This window comes from Somniosus microcephalus, chromosome 1, assembly GCF_052327205.1.
Source record: "Somniosus microcephalus isolate GS21.2 chromosome 1, FLI_Smic_1.0, whole genome shotgun sequence".
Lineage (NCBI taxonomy): Eukaryota > Metazoa > Chordata > Chondrichthyes > Squaliformes > Somniosidae > Somniosus > Somniosus microcephalus.
In genome coordinates, this window is record NC_140987.1 from 23,171,597 (window position 1) to 23,196,161 (window position 24,565).

The 24,565-nt window shown below is 53.1% G+C and overlaps 1 protein-coding gene across 3 annotated transcripts in view; it reads left to right on the forward strand.

Annotated features, from left to right (window-relative positions):
- Positions 1 to 24,565, forward strand: part of dok7b (docking protein 7b) — a 163,289-nt gene that overhangs the window by 35,581 nt on the left and 103,143 nt on the right. For all 3 annotated transcript variants that reach the window (XM_085975474.1, XM_085975454.1, XM_085975463.1), the window contains exons 6-7: positions 18,444 to 18,551; positions 19,971 to 20,836. In XM_085975474.1, coding sequence (XP_085831600.1) covers positions 18,444 to 18,551; positions 19,971 to 20,836 — 974 coding nt within the window. The remainder of the gene's footprint in view (positions 1 to 18,443; positions 18,552 to 19,970; positions 20,837 to 24,565) is intronic.

The window sequence follows — 24,565 nt, forward strand, 5'->3', positions numbered from 1 at the left end:
TAAGGCAAGACCGGTGCCATACGCAATACGTCCGGCAGTCGAGGCAGAGCTGAAGAATTTGGAAAAGGCAGGCGTATTATCCAAAATAGATTGGAGCGAATGGGCAACACCCATCGTTCCAGTCATGAAAAAAACATTGAAAAATAACTCTGAGGAACAGGAAAAAATTCGCATCTGTGGGGACTTTAAGGTGACTGTAAACCCGGTCCTTCACACGGTACAGTATCCTCTTCCGAGGATAGAAGATATTTTCGCCTCACTATCCGGAGGGAAACGTTTCACAAAAATTGACTTGGCACAGGCATATCTACAGATGGAGGTTGAGGAGACCTCTAAAAAAGTATCTCACAATAAACACACACAAAGGCCTGTACCAGTACAATCGACTGGTTTTTGGAATAGCATCAGCTCCAGCTATCTGGCAAAGAGCTATGGAGCAAGTCCTGCAAGGGATTCCGGGGACTCAATGCTACCTAGACGACATCCTTATAACAGGAGAAAACGACAACGAGCACCTTGCCAATTTGGAGCAGGTGCTCACTAGGCTGAAAGAACGGGGCCTACGAGCAAATCGCCCCAAGTGCGAATTTTTCCAAAATCAGATATCATATTGTGGCCACATAATTAATAAGGAAGGGTTGCATAAGTCACCTGAAAAAATTGAAGCAGTTATAAAAGCCCCAGCACCTGAAAATGTTTCACAATTAAGGTCATTCCTGGGATTAATAAATTACTATCATAAATTTTTACCGAACTTATCAACTATTCTACACCCTCTTAATGATCTTCTACAGACAGGAGTGATTTGGAAATGGAACGAAGACTGTAAACGTGCCTTCCATAAATGTAAAGACTTAATCACATCCGAGAAAATTTTGGCTCATTACAACCCATCACTACCAATCAGACTGGCGTGCGATGCATCCCCTTACGGCATAGGAGCGGTATTGTCCCATAGATTCCCTGATGGCTCGGAACGGCCGATAGCTTTTGCGTCACGCTCATTGAACTCAGCTGAGCGTAACTATGCCCAGATAAACAGGGAAGCACTCAGCCTGGTATGGGGAGTGAAGAAATTCAACCATTACCTACACGGACAAAAATTTACCTTGCTGACTGACCATCAACCCCTCATCTCCATATTCAACCCTAAAAAAGGTGTCCCCATTATGACGGCACAAAGACTACAGAGGTGGTCCCTTTTTCTAGGGGCACACCAATACAACATTGAATACAAAGGGTCAAAACAGCATGGGAATGCTGACGGTTTATCACGCCTACCGTTGCCAACGATAGAAGAGGCACCTACAGTAGACCCAGTAGAGATATTCCACTCTACCATAGTGGAATGTCTACCGGTGACAAATTCTGCCATTGAAAGGGAGACAAGAAATGACCCTACTCTCTCACGGGTCTACGATTTAACAGTGAAGGGATGGCCAGCACATGGCGAACCACTGTTGCCAGCATTCTCGCAAAGAAGAGAACAGCTGTCAGTGTGCCGAGGAACCTTGATGTGTGGATCCAGAGTGGTGATTCCACCCAAACTCCAGGATAAAGTGCTAAAGGAGCTTCACGAGGGGCATCTGGGTGGAGTGAAAATGAAGAACCTAGCTAGGGCGTTTGTATGGTGGCCAGGTATCGATGGAGACATCGAAGACATGACCAAGAGCTGCCTAGGATGCCAGAAGGTCCAAAATGCTCCGCCACAGGCCCCCCTACATCCATGGGAGTGGCCCTCATCTCCCTGGCAAAGGGTGCACATCGACGTTGCTGGTCCATTTATGGACTCAATGTTCTTAATTGCAGTTGATGCACACTCCAAGTGGCCGGAGGTAATAAAGATGTCCTCCACCACCACGGAAAAAACCATCACAGTATTAAGGACCATATTTGCCAGGAATGGGCTGCCGGAGCAGGTATGTTCTGATAATGGACCGCAATTTGTGTCCGAAGAATTCAGAAAGTTCTTAAAGAACAATGGGGTAAAGCACTACACGTCCGCCCCATACCATCCCGCCACCAATGGATTGGCTGAAAGGTTTGTCCAGACCTTCAAGAAGGCCATCAAGGCCATGGGTAATGAAGACATAAAACTTCAGCACAAGGTGGATAACTTCTTATTTGCATATAGGAATGCAACGCATATGGTTACTAACCAAACTCCCGCCATGATGTTCTACAATAGAAACCTAAGATGCCGGCTGGATTTGGTCAAGCCCAACATCCGAAGGGACGTGGAGAACCGGCAGTTTCAGGGCATGAATGAAAGGCCAACTAGGGCCTTCCAGATAGGCCAACCGGTTTTGGCCCGGGACTACCGTACCGAGAAATGGCAGCCTGGAACTATCTGCACACGACTAGGACCACTGATGTATACCGTGGACATCGGAGACAGCATAATAAGGCGCCATGCTGACCAAATCATCAAGTCATCCGAAAAGGGACAACCTACACCACCACTCTATACATCTAACGATGAAGTAGAGATACCCATATCTACCTCCGATCCGGTGATACTGGAGCCCGATGAACCCGACACTGGCCTTCAAGCCGAATCAGCCTTGCCAGAAGAACCTACTACACCACCAGAAACTACTACACCCCCGAGGCGTTATCTGGACCGAGTCAGGAAGCCTCCTGAGAGACTAACTTATAATTAATTAATACAGCAATGTATATTATTTTGCATATAACATGTAATTAATAATTACTTAAAATATGATGTACTAGTTAGCTAGAAGGGGAGGAATTGTGGTCTATGTGCCTTTAAGAGCAATTATGGTGTATGTGCCTTTAAGAGCCCCAGGTGTGCGTAATGCCGGTAATTGCCACTTGGGCTATATAAGCCTGTGTATTGTGTATATCCTTTAGAAACCCCCCCCCAGACTTGCTTAGTAAAATACCTATGAACCAACTCCTGTCTTCAGTGTCTTTATCTACACACGGACACTACACACTGAACTCCGATGGATCACTGGGCGGTTGCCCACGGTCGACGCCTATTGCTCTGGCTTCGACCTCCAAGAAGCTTCTTTTCAGTGATGGATCCCCGTGAGGTGATGCAGTACTGCAGGTGAGTTCGAACCTGCTCGTCGCCACTGTAGTGTCCGCGTATCAATAACACACGGACTGCAGGAGAACGGTAATAAGAGATGTTTACTGAACAGAGGGTATGCTGGAACTGAAAGTACAGAAGCCTGCTACAGCTTTATATACAGGTGTGGTCACTGCCGGTACTACAGTATAAAAGCAGTTCTCACTTAAAGGTACATACACAACAATAATGACCAGATAATCTGTTTTTTAGTGATGTTGATTGAGTGATAAATATTGGCCAGGACACCGGGGATAACTCCCCCTGCTCTTCTTCAAAATAGTGGCCATGGGATCTTTTGCGTCCACCTGAGCGAGCAGACGGTGCCTCGGTTTAACATCTCATCCAAAAGACGGCACCTCCGACAGTGCAGACCTCATCGGATGTGCTGGTGTGTGTGGGAGTCGAGTGAGGACATGATCAGGCTCTGCTGTGATTCCCCTTGTGGCTGAATAGCCAGGATGCACTCACTGTCTAAGCTCATGCAGAAGGAATGGAGGCCGGGGCAAGGTATTGTCCGCCAGGCGCCTGTGGAAAGGCACCCCAGCAAGGGCTCATGGCCTTCACTGATGTCTACCGAGACTGGGAGGGTGAATAGTGGCGTCCGCCCAACCACCCCCCCCCCCCGACTGGGGAAGGTGAGTGGTGGAGTCCACCCAACCCCCCGACTGGGGAAGGTGAGTGGTGGAATCCACCCAACCCCCCCGACTGGGGAAGGTGAGTGGTGGAGTCCGCCGAACCCCCCCGACTGAGGAAGGTGAGTGGTGGAATCCACCCAACCCCCCCGACTGGGGAAGGTGAGTGGTGGAGTCCGCCCAACCCCCCCGACTGAGGAAGGTGAGTGGTGGAATCCACCCAACCCCCTGAGTGGGGAAGGTGAGTGGTGGAGTCCGCCCAACCCCCCCCGACTGAGGAAGGTGAGTGGTGGAATCCACCCAACCCCCTGACTGGGGAAGGTGAGTGGTGGAGTCCGCCCAACCCCCCAAGTGGGGAAGGTGAGTGGTGGAATCCACCCAACCCCCCCGACTGGGGAAGGTGAGTGGTGGAGTCCACCCAACCCCCCGAGTGGGGATGGTGAGTGGTGGAGTCTGTTAACATTGAGATAGTAGGAAGAGTAGGCCATTCAGCCCCTCCAGCCTGTTCAGTCATTCAATGCAGATCATGGCTGATCTGCATTGGTTCCCTGTCCCTTAATAGCCTCTGATTGATGAGGTTGAGACACAAGCGGTTAATACGTTCTTACTACATTCCCCTGTGCGCTATATTTAGGCAGGCGTTAGCCCGTTTAAATTAAAGCCTCTTGGTCTTGGGGGGAAGGGAAGTCTGCGGGGGGGAGGGAGGGGATGGCGGGGTGGAGTTTGTGCTGTTGAATCGAGACACCGTGAGATCTGCAATTCTCCTTCCATCTGGGGTATACGCAAGTCAGCAGGCAGCTTTGGCGCGGAATCGCAAGGCCCGTCACAGGCTAACGGCAGGGCCAGAGCTTCAACCCTCTGCATCACCAGAGTTATTTTCTACACGCTGCCTTCAACTGAAGAATTCTCGGCAGCAACATTAGTCCGATACGTCTGTGTCCCTCTCTAAATATACCGTGAACTTTAACTTTTAGAGAAACTTATTTAAGATGTTTAGTTGCGATAGATGGAGTTTGACAATGGTGGCGGGGGGGGGGGGGAAATTTAACGTGTATTCATATTCCAGGAATAATGAGTGAACTGTCCCCCCCTGCCCCATCTGTATGGGTCAGCTGTGGCTCAGTGGGTAGCAATCTCACCTGAGTCAGAAGGTTGTGGGTTCATGTCCCACTCCAGAGACTTGAGCACAAAGACCTAGACTGATACTCCAGTGCAGTGCTGAGGGAGTGCTGCACTGTCGGAGGTGCCGAGCCATCTTTTGGATGAGGCGTTAAACTGATTTGTCTGCTCTCTCAGGTGGATGTAAAAGATCCCGTGTCACTCTTTTGAAGAAGAGCAGGGGAGTTCTCCCCGGTGTCCTGGCCAATATTTATCCCTCAATCAACATCACTAAAACAGATTATCTGGTCATTACCGCATTGCTGTTTGTGGGAGCTTGCTGAGCGCAAATTAGCTGTCCCGTTTCCTACATTACAACAGTGACTCCACTTCAAAAGTACTTCATTGGCTGTAAAGTGCTTTGGGATGTCCTGAGGTTGTGAAAGGTGTGAATAAAATAGAATAAAAATGTGACTTTAAAAAAAAATTTATTTGACGTTTTAGTGATGTTTTGGGGCTAAATTGTATTCATAGATTTGACAGCGCCTCCTGTCAAATCTATGAATACAGATTCCCTGCTACCATTGGCTCTCCATGGCCCACGTGATCCCAGGGGACGCTTCGAAATAACTGCACTCCTGGGATACGCAAGCACTGCGCGCCGGCAGTTGGAGCAGGCCCGGGATCGGAATCCCACGCGGGCCCACAGCACAACGGCTGGCACGCTAGGTAAGTACAGGTCGGAGGCTTGCACCCGTGGGAAGCCCCCGACCCAAATTTCTGGGCCTATGTATGGGCGCACTGGTAATGGAGGAGGATAGCTTGTATTCCTTTGAATATAGGAGATTGAGGGGTGATCTGAACGAGGTATTTAAAATATATAAAGGTTTGATAGGGTAGATACGGAGAAAGTCTTTTCTCTGGTGGGGCAATCCAGAACGAGGGGGACATAATGTTAAAGTTAGAGCCAGGCAGTTCAGGAGGGAAATCAGGAAGTGCTTTCTCACACAAAGGCTGTGGACACCGGACAATTGGAGCTTTGAGGACTGAGACAGATAGACTTTTGTTGGGTAAGGGTATCGAGGGATATGGAGCAAAGGCGGGTAAATGGGGTTGAGGTGCAGATCAGCCATGATCCAACTGAATGGCGGAGCAGGCTCGAGGGGCTGAACGGCCTCCTGCTGTTCCTATGGATGGGTCAGTATGTTCTGCCCCCCCCCCCCACTCGCCCTGCTCTATCCCCAGCAGTAGGAAGCGAGCACATGCAAACCTGTGTCGTGGCAACAATTGGACAAAACCATGGTGACTCTCACTGCCATAGGTGTGTGTGTGTGTCTCTCTCTCTCTCTCTCTCTCCTGCGCGCTCCCCATCAGGATTTGTCTCCCTCTCACTCCCTGCCTGGACTTTCTCCCCTCTTCCACCTCAACTTACTCGCTCAGCCCCTGATGTCGCGCTCACTCGAACTTGCTGATTTTAACCCAACCCGCCCCTCGGTGCGGTGCATTTCATGACCTCAAGATGTCCCAAAGTGCTTAACAGCTAATTAAGTACTGCCGCTGCTGTAACATAGCTGATACTTAGCAGCCAACTGTGCATAGCAATGTCTTACAAATAACATTGAGTTGAATGACCAGATCATCTGTTTTAGTGATGTTTGGTTGAGGGATAAATATTGGCCCCGGGACACCGGGGAGAACTCCCTTGTTCTTCTTTGAAGAGCACAATGGTTTTTTTTTATGTCCACCTGAGAGAACAGACGGGGCCTCGGTTTAACGTCTCATCCGAAAGACGGCGCCTCCGACAGTGCTGCACTCCCTCAGCACCGCACTGGGAGCATCGGCCAAGACTATGGGGTCAAGTCCCTGGAGTGGGACTTGGAACACACAGTCTTCTGAGTCCGAGGCGAGAGTGCGGCCCACTGAGCCACTTAAGGGCGGAAAGGCTTCGACAGTGTCTCTGGTGCTGTGGCTGCTAGAAACATAGAAGATAGGAGTAGGAGTAGGCCATTCGGCCCCTCGAGCCTGCTCCACCATTCGATGAGATCATGGCTGATCATCCAAACTCAGTACCCCGTACCTGCCTTCTCCCCATATCCCTTGATACCTTCTTCTGTGGTAGAGAATTCCACAGGTTCACCACTCTCTGGGTGAAGAAATTCCTCCTCATCTCTGTCCTAAATGGCTTACCCCTTATCCTTAGACTATGACCTCTGGTTCTGGACTCTCCGACCATCGGGAACATTCTACCTGCATCTAGTTTGTCCAGACCTGTCAGAATTTTATAAGTTTCGATGAGATCCCCTCTCATTCTTCTAAACTCCAGCGAGTATAAGCCCAATCAACCCAATCTCTCCTCATACGTCATTCCTGCCATCCCAGGGATCAGCCTTGTGAATCTTCGCTGAACTCCTTCCATGGCAAGAACATCCTTCCTCAGATAAGGCGACCAAAACTGCACACAGTACTCAAGGTGTGGTCTCACCAAGGCCCTGTACGACTGCAGCAGGACATCCTTGCTCCTGTACTCAAACCCTTTTGCTATGAAGGCCAACATACCATTTGCCTTCTTCACCGCTTGCTGCACCTGCATGTTTACCTTCAGCGACTGGTGCACAAGGACACCCAGGTCTCGTTGCACTTCCCCTTCTCCCAATCTATTGCCATTCAGATAATAATCTGCCTTCCTGTTTTTGACACCAAAGTGGATAACCTCGCATTTATCCACGTTATAATTGCTCTGCGTTGACAGATGGGACTGTATCCCGAGGTGTAAAGGAGGAGGTTCTCTGTGAAACATTCTGGGCCTATTACCTGTGACATTTTTCCCTGCCTATTACATTTGGAAAATTTGACTGGTCCTTAATGGATGGGCAGCAATTGCACGAGGACCGCGAAAGTGGGGTGCAGATACACATCGTGAAAAATGGGGACGGATATTAAAAAAAAGGCCAAAAAAATGGCCATTGGGATGCAGGGTTTTATGCAAAGGGTCATTGGATATTAGAGCAAGGAAATGGCTTTTGATTTATAAGATAGTTTAGGTCATGTCACCCTGCTTATAGCAAAGGTATTCGAGCCATGGAAAGGGGATAGTGAGGATTCACTGCAATCGGGCCAGAAATGAGAGGTTATACTTATGAAGAGAGGTTTGGAAAAACTGGGATAATGGGAAAATCAAATGGAGGTTTTCAAAATTGAGAGTTTTTTTTTAGTTTAAATAGTAGAAGATTATTTTGTGATATTGAGAGGTATTGACTCAGGATTATAACTGAAGGGAGGAGTTGGAAGATTTCTTTTCTTATTAGAACATGAAATGCTTTACCATAAATGCATGTTGTTAAAAGAATTAATGGATGTTTCTTTGTCAGTGTAGTGATGTAAACTATGTCTCCTGACCAGAAACAAAAAATGAGGGTTAAAGGAAAGTGAAGGAGGGGGCCGAAAAAATATACTTGCTCACCTCATTTCAGCCTCGGCAATATAGAATGATTCAGCAGTGAGGGAATGTGCCGAAAGGGCATCCTGCAGGCCCAGCTACCGGGAGCTTCCTTGTGCCTGCGATCATTGCTTTCTGTGAATGCCAACAGAGAAAGTGCCCTCATCTCCCTTCAACAACAACAACAACAACCCCCTTCTCCCGGTCCAACCCCCCCTTCCCCCGGTCCAACCCCCCCTTCCCCCGGTCCAACCCCCCCTTCTCCCGGTCCAACCCCCCCTTCCACCGGTCAGACCCCCCCTTCCCCCAGTCCAACCCCCCCTTCCCCCGGTCCAACCCCCCCTCCTCCCGGTCCAACCCCCCCTCCTCCCGGTTCAACACCCCCTTCCCCCGGTCCAACCCCCCCTTCTCCCGGTCCAACCCCCCCTTCTACCGGTTCAACACCCCCTTCTCCTGGTCCAACCCCCCCCTTCTCCCGGTCCAACCCCCCCTTCTACCGGTTCAACACCCCCTTCTCCTGGTCCAACCCCCCCCTTCTCCCGGTCCAACCCCCCCCTTCCCCCGGTCCAACCCCCCCCTTCTCCCGGTCCAACCCCCCCTTCTCCCGGTCCAACCCCCCCTTCCCCCAGTCCAAACCCCCCCTTCTCCCGGTCCAACCCCCCTTCTCCCGGTCCAACCCCCCCTTCCCCCGGTCCAAGCCCCCCCTTCTCCCGGTCCAACTCCCCCTTCTCCCGGTTCAACCCCCCCTTCTCCCGGTCCAACCCCCCCCTTCTCCCGGTCCAACTCCCCCTTCTCCCGGTTCAACACCCCCTTCTCCCGGTCCAACCCCCCCCTTCCCCCGGTCCAACCCCCCCCTTCTCCCGGTCCAACCCCCACTTCTCCCGGTCCAACCCCCCCTTCTCCCGGTCCAACCCCCCCTTCCCCCGGTCCAAGCCCCCCCTTCTCCCGGTCCAACCCCCCCTTCTCCCGATTCAACACCCCCTTCTCCCGGTCCAACCCCCCCCTTCCCCCGGTCCAACCCCCCCCTTTCTCCCGGTCCAACCCCCACTTCTCCCGGTCCAACCCCCCCTTCTCCCGGTCCAACCCCCCCTTCTCCCGGTCCAAACCCCCCTTCTCCCGGTCCAAACCCCCCTTCTCCCGGTCCAACCCCCCCTTCCCCCGGTCCAACCCCCCCCTTCTCCCGGTCCAACCCCCCCTTCTCCCGGTCCAACCCCCCTTCTCCCGGTCCAACCCCCCTTCTCCCGGTCCAACCCCCCTTCTCCCGGTCCAAACCCCCCTTCTCCCGGTCCAACCCCCCCTTCTCCCGGTCCAACCCCCCCTTCCCCCAGTCCAAACCCCCCCTTCTCCCGGTCCAACCTCCCCTTCCCCCAGTCCAAACCCCCCCTTCTCCCGGTCCAACCCCCCTTTTCCCGGTCCAACCCCCCCTTCCCCCGGTCCAACACCCCCCTTCTCCCGGTCCAACCCCCCCTTCTCCCGGTCCAACCCCCCACTTTTCCCGGTCCAAACCCCCCTTCCCCCGGTCCAACCCCCCCCTTCTCCCGGTCCAACCCCCCCTTCCCCCGGTCCAACCCCCCCTTATCCCGGTCCTACCCCCCCTTCTCCCGGTCCAACACCCCCTTCTCCCGGTCCAAACCCCCCCTTCCCCCGGTCCAACCCCACCTTTCCCTGGTCCAACCCCCCTTCCCCTGGTCCAAACCCCCCTTCTCCCGGTCCAAACCCCCCTTCTCCCGGTCCAACTCCCCTTCCCCCGGTCCAACCCCCCCTTCTCCCGGTCCAACCCCCCCTTCTCCCGGTCCAACCCCCCCTCCTCCCGGTCCAACCCCCCCTTCCCCCGGTCCAACCCCCCCTTCTCCCGGTCCAACCCCCCCTTCCCCCAGTCCAAACCCCCCCTTCTCCCGGTCCAACCCCCCCTTCCCCCAGTCCAAACCCCCCCTTCTCCCGGTCCAACCCCCCTTTTCCCGGTCCAACCCCCCCTTCCCCCGGTCCAACACCCCCCTTCTCCCGGTCCAACACCCCCTTCTCCCGGTCCAACCCCCCCTTCCCCCGGTCCAACCCCCCCTTATCCCGGTCCTACCCCCCCTTCTCCCGGTCCAACACCCCCTTCTCCCGGTCCAAACCCCCCCTTCCCCCGGTCCAACCCCACCTTTCCCTGGTCCAACCCCCCTTCCCCTGGTCCAAACCCCCCTTCTCCCGGTCCAAACCCCCCTTCTCCCGGTCCAACTCCCCTTCCCCCGGTCCAACCCCCCCTTCTCCCGGTCCAACCCCCCCTTCTCCCGGTCCAAACCCCCCTTCTCCCGGTCCAACTCCCCTTCCCCCGGTCCAACCCCCCCTTCTCCCGGTCCAACCCCCCCTTCTCCCGGTCCAACCCCCCCTTCTCCCGGTCCAACCCCCCTTCTCCCGGTCCAACCCCCCTTCTCCCGGTCCAACCCCCCTTCTCCCGGTCCAAACCCCCCTTCTCCCGGTCCAAACCCCCCTTCTCCCGGTCCAACTCCCCTTCCCCCGGTCCAACCCCCCCTTCTCCCGGTCCAACCCCCCTTCTCCCGGTCCAACTCCCCTTCCCCCGGTCCAACCCCCCCTTCTCCCGGTCCAACCCCCCTTCTCCCGGTCCAACTCCCCTTCCCCCGGTCCAACCCCCCCTTCTCCCGGTCCAACCCCCCTTCTCCCGGTCCAACCCCCCTTCTCCCGGTCCAAACCCCCCTTCTCCCGGTCCAACCCCCCCTTCTCCCGGTCCAACCCCCCCTTCCCCCAGTCCAAACCCCCCCTTCTCCCGGTCCAACCCCCCCTTCCCCCAGTCCAAACCCCCCCTTCTCCCGGTCCAACCCCCCTTTTCCCGGTCCAACCCCCCCTTCCCCCGGTCCAACACCCCCCTTCTCCCGGTCCAACACCCCCTTCTCCCGGTCCAACCCCACCTTTCCCTGGTCCAACCCCCCTTCCCCTGGTCCAAACCCCCCTTCTCCCGGTCCAAACCCCCCTTCTCCCGGTCCAACTCCCCTTCCCCCGGTCCAACCCCCCCTTCTCCCGGTCCAACCCCCCCTTCTCCCGGTCCAACCCCCCCTTCTCCCGGTCCAACCCCCCTTCTCCCGGTCCAACCCCCCTTCTCCCGGTCCAACCCCCCTTCTCCCGGTCCAAACCCCCCTTCTCCCGGTCCAAACCCCCCTTCTCCCGGTCCAACTCCCCTTCCCCCGGTCCAACCCCCCCTTCTCCCGGTCCAACCCCCCTTCTCCCGGTCCAACCCCCCTTCTCCCGGTCCAACCCCCCTTCTCCCGGTCCAAACCCCCCTTCTCCCGGTCCAACCCCCCCTTCTCCCGGTCCAACCCCCCCTTCCCCCAGTCCAAACCCCCCCTTCTCCCGGTCCAACCCCCCCTTCCCCCAGTCCAAACCCCCCCTTCTCCCGGTCCAACCCCCCTTTTCCCGGTCCAACCCCCCCTTCCCCCGGTCCAACACCCCCCTTCTCCCGGTCCAACCCCCCCTTCCCCCGGTCCAACCCCCCCCTTCTCCCGGTCCAACCCCCCCTTCCCCCGGTCCAACCCCCCCTTATCCCGGTCCTACCCCCCCTTCTCCCGGTCCAACACCCCCTTCTCCCGGTCCAAACCCCCCCTTCCCCCGGTCCAACCCCACCTTTCCCCGGTCCAACCCCCCTTCCCCTGGTCCAACCCCCCCTTCTCCCGGTCCAACCCCCCCTTCTCCCGGTCCAACCCCCCCTTCTCCCGGTCGAACCCCCCCTTCTCCCGGTCGAACCCCCCCTTCTCCTGGTCCAACCCCCCTTCCCCCGGTCCAACCCCCCCCTTCTCCTGGTCCAACCCCCCCTTCTCCTGGCCCGCTCCTCATACATTTCAATGGCCCATATTTTCCGATTGGAGGCTTCCTGCGTGTGAATGCCTCCGATCTGGAAAAAATCTACGCCCTTACCTGAGTGCTCCTGAGGTCCGGACACTTCCGCTCCTGGGCCTCTCCAACTCGAAATGTGCAGGGCCCACATATCCCAGGGGCGCAGGCAGTTCTCACGTGGGCCATGGGGAGCCAATGGAAGGGAATCTCCCTTCATACACTTGACAGATAGACCTGTCAAATATATGAATGGAGATCACCCCAAAAACACTTTAATCACATTATAAAAAATTAGTTGAAATTACAATAAATTAAGTATTTTAAACATTAAATTTTTTGAAAAAAATTATTAAAGATTTTTATGGGCTAAAAATAAATTTACCTTTTTTAAAAGTATTTTTAAATGATAAATGAGTGAAAATGTTTGTTTTTTACTTTTTTTCAAATCTTATGCTGGTAAAAGCAGACCTTATGCCTGCTTTTACCAGGCGTCAGATTTCTAAGGGTTTTCTGCGGGTGGAGGTTCTCCAGAAAGCGGAACTCTCCCCCCGCAGAGGCCCTTCTCCAGGGCAGGCGTCCGTTCTGTCAAGAGCATTATCGACAGATGGGAAATTCTGGTTTTCAGCGCGTGCGCTCGGCATGCCTGAAACCGGCATTTCCGATGTCCCTACGGTGTGTGTACACAGCCCATACATACCCATAGGGATCGGAATATCGGTCCATTATTGCTGTTTTCCAAGCAAATGGGCACGTTCCTCAGGGAGTTTAAATTTGAAGTGCTTCACTCAAGAGGGCGGTGAAAGGGTGGAACAGACCTCCCTGATAGTGTCAGAAAATTCAGCTGGGAGTTGGATAGTTTCTGGTGAAATGAGAGTGTGTGTAAGGGAGTAATGTGTAGTGCGATATTGGTCAGGTGGACTGTTCTGGACTTTTCCACTCCTCTACATTCCTGCGTTCTGAAGGTGGGGCTGATACACCAATATGCTGTGGTGTTCTTGCTCAGGCCAACATCCCCAGCATCGACGCTTTGACCATGCTCAATCAGCTCCGATGGACGGGTCACATTGTCCGCATGCCCGATACGAGACTCCCAAAACAAGCGCTCTACTCGGAGCTCCGGCACGGCAAGAGAGCCCCAGGTGGGCAGAGGAAACGCTTCAAGGACACCCTCAAAGCCTCCTTTAAAAAGTGTAACATCCCCACCGACACCTGGGAATCCCTGGCCCAAGACCGCACAAAGTGGAGGAGAAGCATCCGGGAAGGTGCCAAACACCTCGAGTCTCTTCGCCGGGAGCAAGCGGAAGCCAAGCGCAGGTCAACCCAAGCACACCACCCACCCGCCCCTTCAACCACTGTCTGCCCCACCTGTGACAGAGACTGTAGGTCCTGCATTGGACCCATCAGTCACCTGCAAACTCATTTTTAATGTGGAAGCAAGTTGACGTAATAAAACTCGCTACGCACTTGTTTTGAGCATAAAGCAAGGCTTGAATCAACTTGTTTCAGAACATGGAGGTCTAGTTGTACTTCACTAGTTCCTGTCTTACAAAATGTCCCTGGGCAAGCTGGGCCCACGCCCGAGTATTTATACTCCTTGGACGGCGCCACCAGCTGGCCGTCCAGCGTTATTTCATGAGTAGTTTCTTTATGATGATGAGATTTATAACACAAGTCATCCTCGGTTCCGAGGGACTGCCTAAGAAGAAGATGCTGTGGTGTGGATGCAACTGCTACACTGTGGGTAGCACTCTCGCCTCTGCGTTAGAAGGTTGTGTGTTCAAAGTCCCACTCCGGAGTCTTGAGCACATAATCCAGACCGACAGTTCAGTACAGTGCTGAGGGAGCGCCGCACCGTCGGAGCTGTCGTCTTTCAGATGATAAAACGAGGCTTCGTCTGCCCCCTCGGGTGGCCGTAAAAGACCCCACGGCACTATTTTGAAGAAAAGCCGGGGAGTTCCGCCCCCCCACCTCCCACTCCATGTCCTGGCCAACATTTTATTTTATCCCTCAACCAACATCTAAAAACAAATCATTATCTCATTGCTGTTTGTGGGGAGCTTGCTGTGCACAAATTGGCTGCCGCGTGTCTTGCCTCAAAACACTTCAAAAGTAATTCTTTTGACTGTAAAGCGCTTTGGGACATGCTGAGGTCGTGAAAGGCGTTCTATAAATGCGAGTCTTTCTTTATTTCTTGGTGTAGTTGGTATTGAACATCAGGGGAGAGCACTTTAGACTAGGAACCTTCCTGTGTGGGGGGAGAGAGAGAGTAAACCAGAGCGTGAGCCACCTGGGCTACCTAGGAATGAGCTCACAGGGTGCATTGGGAGGGGGGGTGGCGGGAGACGATGAGAAGCAATGTATTGGACATTGCATTCGTCAGAGTGAAAGGGCACGAACCCTTCCTGTTGAATGAAGAGGTGCTTGATTGATGAATTTGTCCACAGCTGGATCATGTATCCCGAGGTGTTCCGCGTGTAACCTTGTAAGTCGGATTAAATCCCTTTTAAAGGCATCGAGTGAAATAAAATCAGGCCCTTGGAATGTGTGCTGAAGCCAATGGGTCGGCCTCCAACGCTGGTGCCGTGACAGCTACAGCTCAGAACTCGCTGTTCAGTTTTCCCTTTGATTCCGAGCAGGCAACAATGAAAACATCCCAAGCTCGTAGACCAGCTCGGTGCAGGGTCATCCCATTTTCGGGTGGGTGCTGATAGACTCAGCTGCTGTTTACTTGGGACCTGAGCACAAAAAATCCAGGCTGACACTCCCAGTGAAGTGCTGAGGGAGTGCTGCACTGTCGGAGGTGCCGTCTTTCGGATGAGACGTTAAACCGAAGCCCCGTCTGCTCTCTCAGGTGGACGTCAAAGATCCCACGGCCATTATTTCGAAGAAGAGCAGGGGAGTTCTCCCCGGTGTCCTACCCAATATTTATCCCTCAATCAACATCACAAAAACAGATTATCTGGTCATCATCACATTGCTGTTTGTGGGAGCTTGCTGTGCGCAAGTGGGCTGCCGCATTTCCTACATTACAGCAGTGACTGCACTTTGGAAGAAATGTACTTCATTGGCTGTAAAGCGCTTTGGGACGTCCGGTGGTCGTGAAAGGCGCTATAGCAATGCAAGTCATCTTCTACTGTCCGAGCCAAACTACCCCAAAATCCGGCCTGTAGAATTACTGTAAAGTAACCCGATGGTCTTCGGAGGGTTGGAGGGTAATTGGCCCCACGCTTTCCTCTGGCTTCGCCTCTCCCAGGAGGTGTTATGGCAGTGTGGGCTGGGCGGGGGGAGTCTAGTCCGGATGCTCCAGCCATCGTGAGGGTGGGGCCGGCTTGACGGACCAGCTGGTCTTTCCTGGCTCGCCATTTTCGTCTTGTAAGTTTGGCAAACTGTAGGAAATGGAACAGACTGTTCGCAACCTTGGTGTCGTATTTGACCCCGAGTTGAGCTTCTGGCCACACATCACTAAGACCGTCTATTTCAACTTCCGTAACGTTACCCGTCTCCGCCCTTGCCTCCGCTCATCCGCTGCTGAAACCCACATCCGTGCCTTTGTTACCTCTAGACTTGATTATTCCGACGCACTCCTGGCCGGCCTCCCATTTTATACCCTCTGTAAACTTGAGGACATCCAAAACTTGGCTGCCCCATGTCCTAACTCGCACCAAGTCCCGTTCACCCATCACCCTTGTGCTCGCTGACCTACATTGGCTGCCATTTAAACAACGCCTCGATTTATAAAATTCCCATCCTTGTTTTCAAATCCCTCCATGGCCTCCCCCTCTGTAATATATGTGGGTAGAACAAATGAAGGACAGGGACACGAGTTGCTAGTCCATGTGCTTGCTTTATTAGGCCAGAGCGAACTGAGCATGCTCATACTAAACCATGTGATAGCACATTACACCCTCCCTACCTCTGTAACCTTCTCCAGCCCTACAACTCCCCCCCCGCCCCCGAGATATCTGCGCCCCTCCAATTCTGGCCTCTTGAGCATCCCCGATTTGAATCACTCCACCATTGGTGGCCGTGCCTTCAGCTGCCTAGGCCCGAAGCTCTGGAACTTTCTCCCTAAAGCTCTCCGCCTCTCTACCTCGCTTTCCTCATTTAAGACGCTCCTTAAAACCTACCTCTTTGACCAAGCTTTTGGTCATCTGTCCTAATGTCTCCTTATGTGGCACGGTGTTAAGTGTCAGTGTCAGCTGTGGCTCAGTGGGTAGCACTCTCGCCTCTGAGTCAGAAGATTGTGGGTTCATAGTCCCCACTCCAGAGACTTGAGCACGTAAATCCAGGCTGACACTCCAGTGTAGTACTGAGGGAGTGCTGCACTGTCGGAGGTGCCGTCTTTCGGATGAGACGTTAAACCGAGGCCCCGTCTGCTCTCTCAGTTGGACGTAAAAGATCCCATGTCCCTATTTCAAACAAGAGCAGGGGTGTCCTGGCCAATATTTATCCCTTTACCAACATAACAAAAACAGATTATCTGGACATTATCACATTGCTGTTTGTGGGAGCTTGGCACTATTTTGAAGAAGAGCAGGGGAGTTATCCCTAGTGTCTTGGCCAATCACTCAATCGACATCACTAAAACAGATGATCTGGTCATTATCCCATTGCTGTTTGTGGGAGCTTGCTGTGCGCAAATTGGTCGCTTTGTTTCCCACATTACAACAGCGACTCCACTTCAAACAGTACTTCATTGGCTGTAAAGCGTTTTGAGACGTCTGGTGGTCGTGAAAGGCGCTATATAAATGGAAGTCTTTCTTTTGTTTTATAACGCTCCTGCGAAGCGCCCTGGGATGTTTTATTACTTTTCTAAATACAAGTTGTGGTTGTAAACTGTGCTGCTGAATACTCTGTGCTAAAATTGGACAGGTGGTGGTGGCAGGGTGTGTGGATGGGGACCATAAGTTTGTGAGGGGGACAGGTGGGGGGGCTTGGTGGAAGAAAACTAGAAAAACTAGAGAGGGTTCAAGTCATGATTTGGTGGTGGGGGGGATGAGAAACTTAGCAAGATCACAAAAGGGACAAAGGATCTCTCTGCTGTCTGTGATGCTTAAGATCGAATTACATTGCATGGAATTTACAGCACAGAAACAGGCCATTCGGCCCCACTGGTCCGTGCCGGTGTTTATGCTCCACACCAGCCTCCTCCCGGCCCCTCTTTCTCCAACCCCACTATTGTGCCGCCAGTATTCTCGGCCAGATTGGAGATGATTGGTTGTATCCCCCGCTAATCACTGCTGTAAGTGACTGGGGTAGATGTTCCGCACGTCATTAATATGTAACTACCCTCCACTCACTGCGTGGCAGCAATGTGCACCATCTACAAGATGCACTGCAGCAACTCGCCAAGGCTTCTTCGGCAGCACCGTCCAAACCCGCGACCTCTGCCAAAGGCATGGATGCTGCAGGCAAAGAATTAAATGTCAGTCGGAATATTGTTCCTTCCTTCTGTCTCCCTAAACTGAGTTGCGGAAAATCAACACAGTACCCCGTTAATAACAACAGAAAATGCTGGAAAAACTCAGCAGGCCAGGCAACATCCATGGAGAGAGAAATAGAGTCAACGTTTCAGGTCGAAACCCTGTGTCAAGACTGAAGAAGCACAGGAAATGATCAGATTAAAAGGCCAGTTTGGGGGCTGGGAGAGAACAAAAGAGAAGTGAAGAGACATTAAGAGGTATTCAAAACGAGACGAGATGGTGATCGGACTAGTGGAGACAAAAGACGGCTCTAGATTAGGTGTGAAATGCGCTGGCAGAATGGGAGACAGCTGCCATGTGGGAGATAAAAAAAAGCGGGGGAGGGCCAAAACAAAGGTGTGGATGAAAAATATAAGTAAAAATGTAATAGGGGCCGAGTTTATGTTCTGAAATTGTTGAACTCTATGTTGAGTCCGGAAGTCTGTAAAGTGCCTGATCGGAAGATGAGGTGCTGTTCCTCGAGCTTACGCTGAGCTTCCGTGGAACAATGCAAGAGGCCGCAGACGGTGAGGTCTGAGTGGGAATGGAGCGGTGAAATGACAGGCGGCCGGAAGCTCAGGGTCATCCTTACGGACTGGTTTTTCCAGCATTTTCTGTTGTTATTTCGGATTTCCAGCATCTGCAGTATTTTGCTATCATAACAGTACCCCGTTAGTCTGGAGGACAACCCAGATGGCCCTGCCTTCGAAGGAGGAAATATTGGAGATCACATCCAGGATAACTATGCTGGGATTATTGACGGTTGATGAGCTTGACCTTGTGTGGGGTTCCTAATGGATGCTAAGCTGTTAACCAAGCCTGGCTGGTTGTATATGTTTCTTGCAATAAAAACATCATAATTCTTAATTGTTCTCATTGAATTGTAGATCCCAGTATGACTCCAGCCTATATGGAAGAGAGGATTAGTCACGAAGCATTGGAGCTGGAGAAACGGCTGAGTCTTCTGTCGCAGTCCAGTCAACAGAGCAGCGGAGGTAGGAGGCGAAACATTGAACGTGTTGGCTCAATTTTTAACTTCTGCTCCCCCCCTCGCGTCGAACGCAACATCCACGAGCCTCCCATGTTAGCGCGCTCGCCTCTGAGTCAGATATTGTGGGGTTCACGTCCTCGCTCCAGAGACTGGAGCACAAAATTCTAGGCTGACGCTCCCAGTGAGGGAGTGCTGCGCTGCCGGAGGTGCCGTCTTTGTGGTGAGACGTTAAACCGAGGCCCCCCCATCCCCGTCTGCTCTCTCAGATGTTTGTAAAAGATCTCATGGCCACTATTTCGAAAAAGAGATGGGGAGGGTGGGGAGATGGTGGTGGGAGTTCTACCTGGACAATGTTTATTCCTCAACCAACACTACAAACAGATTATCGCTCCACGGATGTTGCCTGGCCTGCTGAGTTTTTCCAGCATTTTCTGTTGTCATTTTGGATTGCCAGCATCTGCAGTATTTTGCTATCCTACAAATAGATTATCTGGTCATTATCACATTGCTGTTTGTGGGAGCTTGCTGTGCACAAATCGGCTGCCGCGTTTCCCACATTACAACAGTGTATTGGAGCCCATGTCTCTTGAACTGTGCAAGCGAACTAATCCCCCTCATGTCGTCGGACTAGCGAGCCCAAGCATTCCTGATGACTCCATATCTATACCCCGAGAGCACAGGAGTCCAAAGCAAACATGTAAGCCCCTAATATAAAAACAGAAAATGCTGGAGATACTCAGCAGGCCAGGGCAGCATCTGTGAAGAGAGAAACAGAGTTAACGTTTCAGGTCGGTGACCTTTCGTCAGAACCCCTACGTTGCTGAGCTTCTTTACTCTTGACGTGATATAGCAACTGCTGGCTTGTGTGTGAGTGTATACGTCTGCGAGGGACTGTGTCTGTGTGTTCCGTGCATGAGTGTGTGAATGTGAGTGTGCGTGAGTGTGTATGCATGCATACACGAGTGTGGGCATGCGTGAGTGTGGGCGTGTTTGTGAGTGTGTGCCTGTGAGTGTGTGTCCGTCGCAGTGTGCATGAGCATGCGTATGTGAGTGTGTGTGTGAGTGTATATTTGTGTATAGAGACGCAGCTGGGTTGGAATTATGGGTCTTGTAGTGTCGCGGTATTGTGAGTGTGGACATGCGTGAGTGTGGGCCAGCATGAGTGAGTGTGTGTCCGCCACAGTGTGCATGTGTGTGCGTGAGCGTGTGTGCATGTGCATGAGTGTGTGCATGAGTGTGTGTGTGTGTGTGGGCGAGCGTGAGCGAGTGTGTGTCCGTCACAGTGAGCGTGTGTGTGTGTGAGTGTATATTTGTGCACAGAGACACAGCTGGGTTGGAATTACGAGTCTTGTAGTGTCGTGGTATCGTTCCCACCCCCAGTTCCAGTGGATGTTTCTATTTATTTTTTTTGTTTCCACTCCAGGGGATGACCGGAGTCTGTCCAGCTCGACCGAGTCCTCGGACACCAGCCAGTCGGACAGCGCCAGTATCGGGAGCCGGCTAACGCTGTGGCCAGAGCAGCTGGCGGTCAGCGGCCTACAGGAGGGCCACTCGGTCGGCGCGGCGACCAGGGCCCCGGGCCCAGCGGAGGAGAAGCTCTATGCGGAGGTCATGCGGGGGTCGAAGCCCCCGCCCAAGCCGCCCCGCTCGCGGAAGCTGCAGGAGGTGGGCCGCCAGAGCTCCTCGGACAGCGGCATCGCCACGGCCAGCCACTCCTCCTCCTATTCCGGAAGCTTCTCTTCCTACGCCGGTAGCCTGGACGTCTGCCCGAGCGACGAGTTTGGCTCCCTGCTCAGCCTCCCATCGAACTTGCCCACCGAGCGGACCTTGTGCACCTGCCAGGCCCCGAGGACTCCCGGTTCCGAGTATCAGGTTCCCAGTTCCCTCCGGCATCTCTACGACACGCCCAGGAGCGTCTTGCAGGCCGCTGCTGCAGCGAAGGTGGCCCCGCCTGCGACTTCGCCTCCCTCCGTGTTAAAGGACCAGGCCCCTGCACCTCAGGAGCTGACCGACTGCCAGCTGTTGGGCACGGAGAGGGGCCAAAGCTCTCTATCTGCCCTGGAAGGATCCGGGGACTCGGCTGGTGAGTTGTACGCGGATTTCGTGCCACGGTGGTCACGGTTAAAACCACAGGGACCGGCGGCAGAACCAAAAGGGAGCGAAGGGGCTTCACTTATCGGAATGCCAGTGCTGGGAGCGGGATCTACGGACCCTTGCGAGATATGCAGCCCCTACCCGGGAGCGGGACGTGCTCTCTTCACCGCCTGCCTGACCTGCGGGGGTCTGAAGGTAAGCTCGGATTAGTAATCCACGCTAATGCGAGACGGCCTTGTTTTTCTCTATAACCGCTGCAGCGTTTCTGGTCTGTACATGCGCGACATTAAAGGCCGTGGGTTTGAGTCCCACTCCAGAGACTTGACCCCATAATTTAGGACAACTCTCCTGGTGCCAGTGCTGAGGGAGTGCCGCACTGTCGGAGGTGCCGTCTTTCGGATGAGATGTTAAACCGAGGCCCCATCTGCTCTCTCAGGTGGATGTAAACTATCCCATGGCCACTATTTCGAAAAAGAGCAGGGGGAGTTCTCTCCGGTGTCCTGGGGTCACTATTTATCCCTCAACCAACATCACTAAAACAGATTATCTGGTCATTATCACATTGCTGTTTGTGGGAGCTTGCTGTGCGCAAATTGGCTGCTGTGTTTCCCGCATTACAACAGTGGCTACACTTCAAAACTACTTCATTGGCTGTAAAGCACTTTGGGACGTCCTGAGGTTGTGAAAGGTGCTTTATTTATATTTAAGACTGAGAATGGGCTTTACTGCCCGCCAGCCTCCATATATGATGGATAATGTATTGACTCTTCCCTAGGTAATCCATAGGCTCAGTAAATCACTCACATCAACAACTGCCGCTCCTGTCCCAGAGCCACACAGTCTTGTGTAATGTCCACAGTTGTAGGTGTTTCACCTCTTCAATGAAAATTGCTTGTGTGTGAACAGCTAAAAGAATCATCTCAAAAATGAAAAAAGGGCCACTTATGCCAAACCACGGTGTCAGCTGTGGCTCAGTGGGTAGCACTCTCTCTCTCTCGCCTCTGAGTCAGAAGGTTGTGGGTTCAAGTCCCACTCCAGAGACCTGAGCACAAAAATCTAGGCTGACACTCCCAGTGCGGTGCTGAGGGAGTGCCGCACTGTCTGAGGTGCCGTCTTTCAGATGAGACATTAAACCGAGGCCCCGTCTGCCCTCTCAGGTGGATGTAAAAGATCCCGTGGCTCTATTTCGAAGAAGAGCAGGGGAGTTCTCTCTGGTGTCCTGGCCAATATTTATCCCTCGATCCACATAATAGAAATAGATTATTGGGTCACCATCACATTGCTATTTGTGGGAGCTTGCTGTGCGCAAATTGACTGCTGCGTTTCCTACATTGTAAAGCGCTTTGGAATGTCTGGTGGTTGTGAAAGGCGCTATATAAATGCAAGTCTTTCTTTCTTTCTCTTCTAAAATATGTAACGGACACCGAATATCCCCAGCAAGTTCGTTCTTTTCTTTTTATGATAATGAAAGTATTTGCCCGTAACATTTTTCACACCAAAGCATCTCCAAGTGCTTCACACAATGAGTTACTTTATTGGAAGAACAGTGACTGTTGTACAGACCGGGGGTTGATGTGGAATTGGACGTGTAATCCATCCACCGCTCCAACTTACTGCCAGGCTAGCTAGCTTTCTGCCTCCTCCAATTATCCGGTAACATCCTGTTGCACAGTACTTACAGCACAGAGACAGGCCAATCGGCCCCAGCTTCATTTGTAAGCTTAGACCTTCAGCTGCCTTTCGATGAAGAGGCATTAGCCTGGAGCAAGTTGCTGCTGATCCCCCCCTCTTTGATCCTGGCTCGGGATTAGGGATCTCGGGATAAGGGATCTCGGGATTAGGAGGCTCGGGATTAGGGGGCTCGGGATTAGGAGGGCTCGGGATTAGGAGGGCTCGAGATTAGGGGGCTCGGGATTAGGGGGCTCAGGATAGGGGGCTCGGGATTAGGAGGCTCGGGATAGGGGGCTCATTTTAGGGGGCTCGGTATGAGAGGCTCGGGATAGGTGACTCGGGATAGGGGGCTCGGGATTAGGAGGCTCGGGATAGGGGGCTCGGGATTAGGGGGCTCGGGATTAGGGGGCTCAGGATGAGAGGCTTGGGATAGGGGGCTCGGGATAGGAGGCTCGGGATAGGGGGCTTGGGATTAGGGGGCTCAGGATGAGAGGCTTGGGATAGGGGGCTTGGGATAGGAGGCTCGGGATAGGAGGCTCGGGATTAGGGGGCTCGGGATTAGGGGGCTCAGGGTGCGAGGCTTGGGATAGAGGACTCGGTATGAGGGGCTTGGAATAGGGATCTCGGTATGAGAGGCTCGGGATAGGAGGCTCGGGATAGGGGCCTCGGTATCGGGGGGGTGCGCAGGATAGCGATGTCGGGAACGGGGGGCTCGGGTTAGGGGGTTCAAGATAGGGAGCCTGAGGGGGTAGGGTTCCGGATAGTGGGCTCGGGGAGGGGCTGTAGCCAGCTCATTTTGTTTGTTGAACGATGGTGGATTTGTTTGTTGAACGATGGCGGATTTGTTTGTTGAACGATGGCGGATTTTCCTTGTTTGGGCGATGGGTAATCCACTGGGCAGAGCTCATAGTGGAAAATCAGGCAGGGAGGACTGTGCACACGCACACAGACACAGACACCAGACACACGCGCGCACAGACACCGCACACGCACACACAGAGACACACTCTCACACACACTCCACGCACACACTTACATGCACACGCGCACACACTTCTATGCAGGCGCACACTTACACGCACGCACACCCTTAATGGAGCCTACCTGATTATACATTTGTTCATTTATAACATCAGAATCCTGTGTGACCTTGCCACCAGTGTCCGCTCTTCCCGCCTGATTTTCCCACATGATTTCCACCGCCCGTTGCCCATTTGTCAGTGGAGAGCCGGGCAGGCAGCAGCTGAATATCTTCCCCAGTGTGTGCGCGCAGGGGCCAATACTGCCAGGTGAAGGGGGGAGGAGAAAGGTTTTTTAGGGACAGTAGCAGAGCCGCAGGGTGAGGGCTTGGCAGGCTGTATGAAGCTGAACCCACTGGTACCTCTCTCTAATGCCGTCTGGGCTCTGTGTCGGGCAGAGAGGCGCACGCTCAATACATCAGAGAGTGTTCTAGCGAGGCTCCCGTGTTGTGCTTTCATGGCTTGCCAAGATTGATGCCAGAGAAGGCCCTAGTGTAAACACTGGCACACAGTGACAATGGGAGTTGCATGCCACGCTATAAATACAGTGACAGCACCAAACACATTGTCAAATGAAAAGTCTGGTACAAGCAGGAAGAAAAGTCTGGGATAAAATGGGCCACCGAAGCTCTTTCTCTAGTACATGAAGAAAGAAAGACTTGCATCTCTATAGCTCCTTCCAATGACAGCAGGACATCCCAAAGTGCTTTACAGCCAATGAAGTAAATCAGCTGCCACTTTTTCCAACAGCGACCACAACTTCAAAAGTACTTCATTGGCTGTAAAGCACTTTGGGAGGTCCTGAGGTTGTGAAAGGTGCTACATAAATGCAGGAATGAGGGACTTGAGTTATGAGGAGAGATTGGGAAAAGTTAGGACTCTTCTCCTTGGAACAGAGAAGGTTAAGAGGTGACCGGGCAGAGGTGTACAAGATGATGAGAGGTTCTGATGGAGTAAATAGAGAAAAACTATTCCCTCTGGCAAGTGGGTCAATAACCAGAGGTCATTGATTCCAAATCATTGGCCAAAGATCCAGAGGGGAGAGGAGGAGAAATTGTTTCACTCGCAGAGTTGTGGGGATCGGGAACGCTCCACCTGAAAAGGCGGTGGAGGCTGATTCCATCAATAATTTTAAGGGAGTTGGACGGGTTCTTGAGGATGAGGAATTTACAGGGATACGGACAAAACGCGGGGGGGTGGGACTGAGCACGACGGCTCTTTCAAAGAGCCAGCA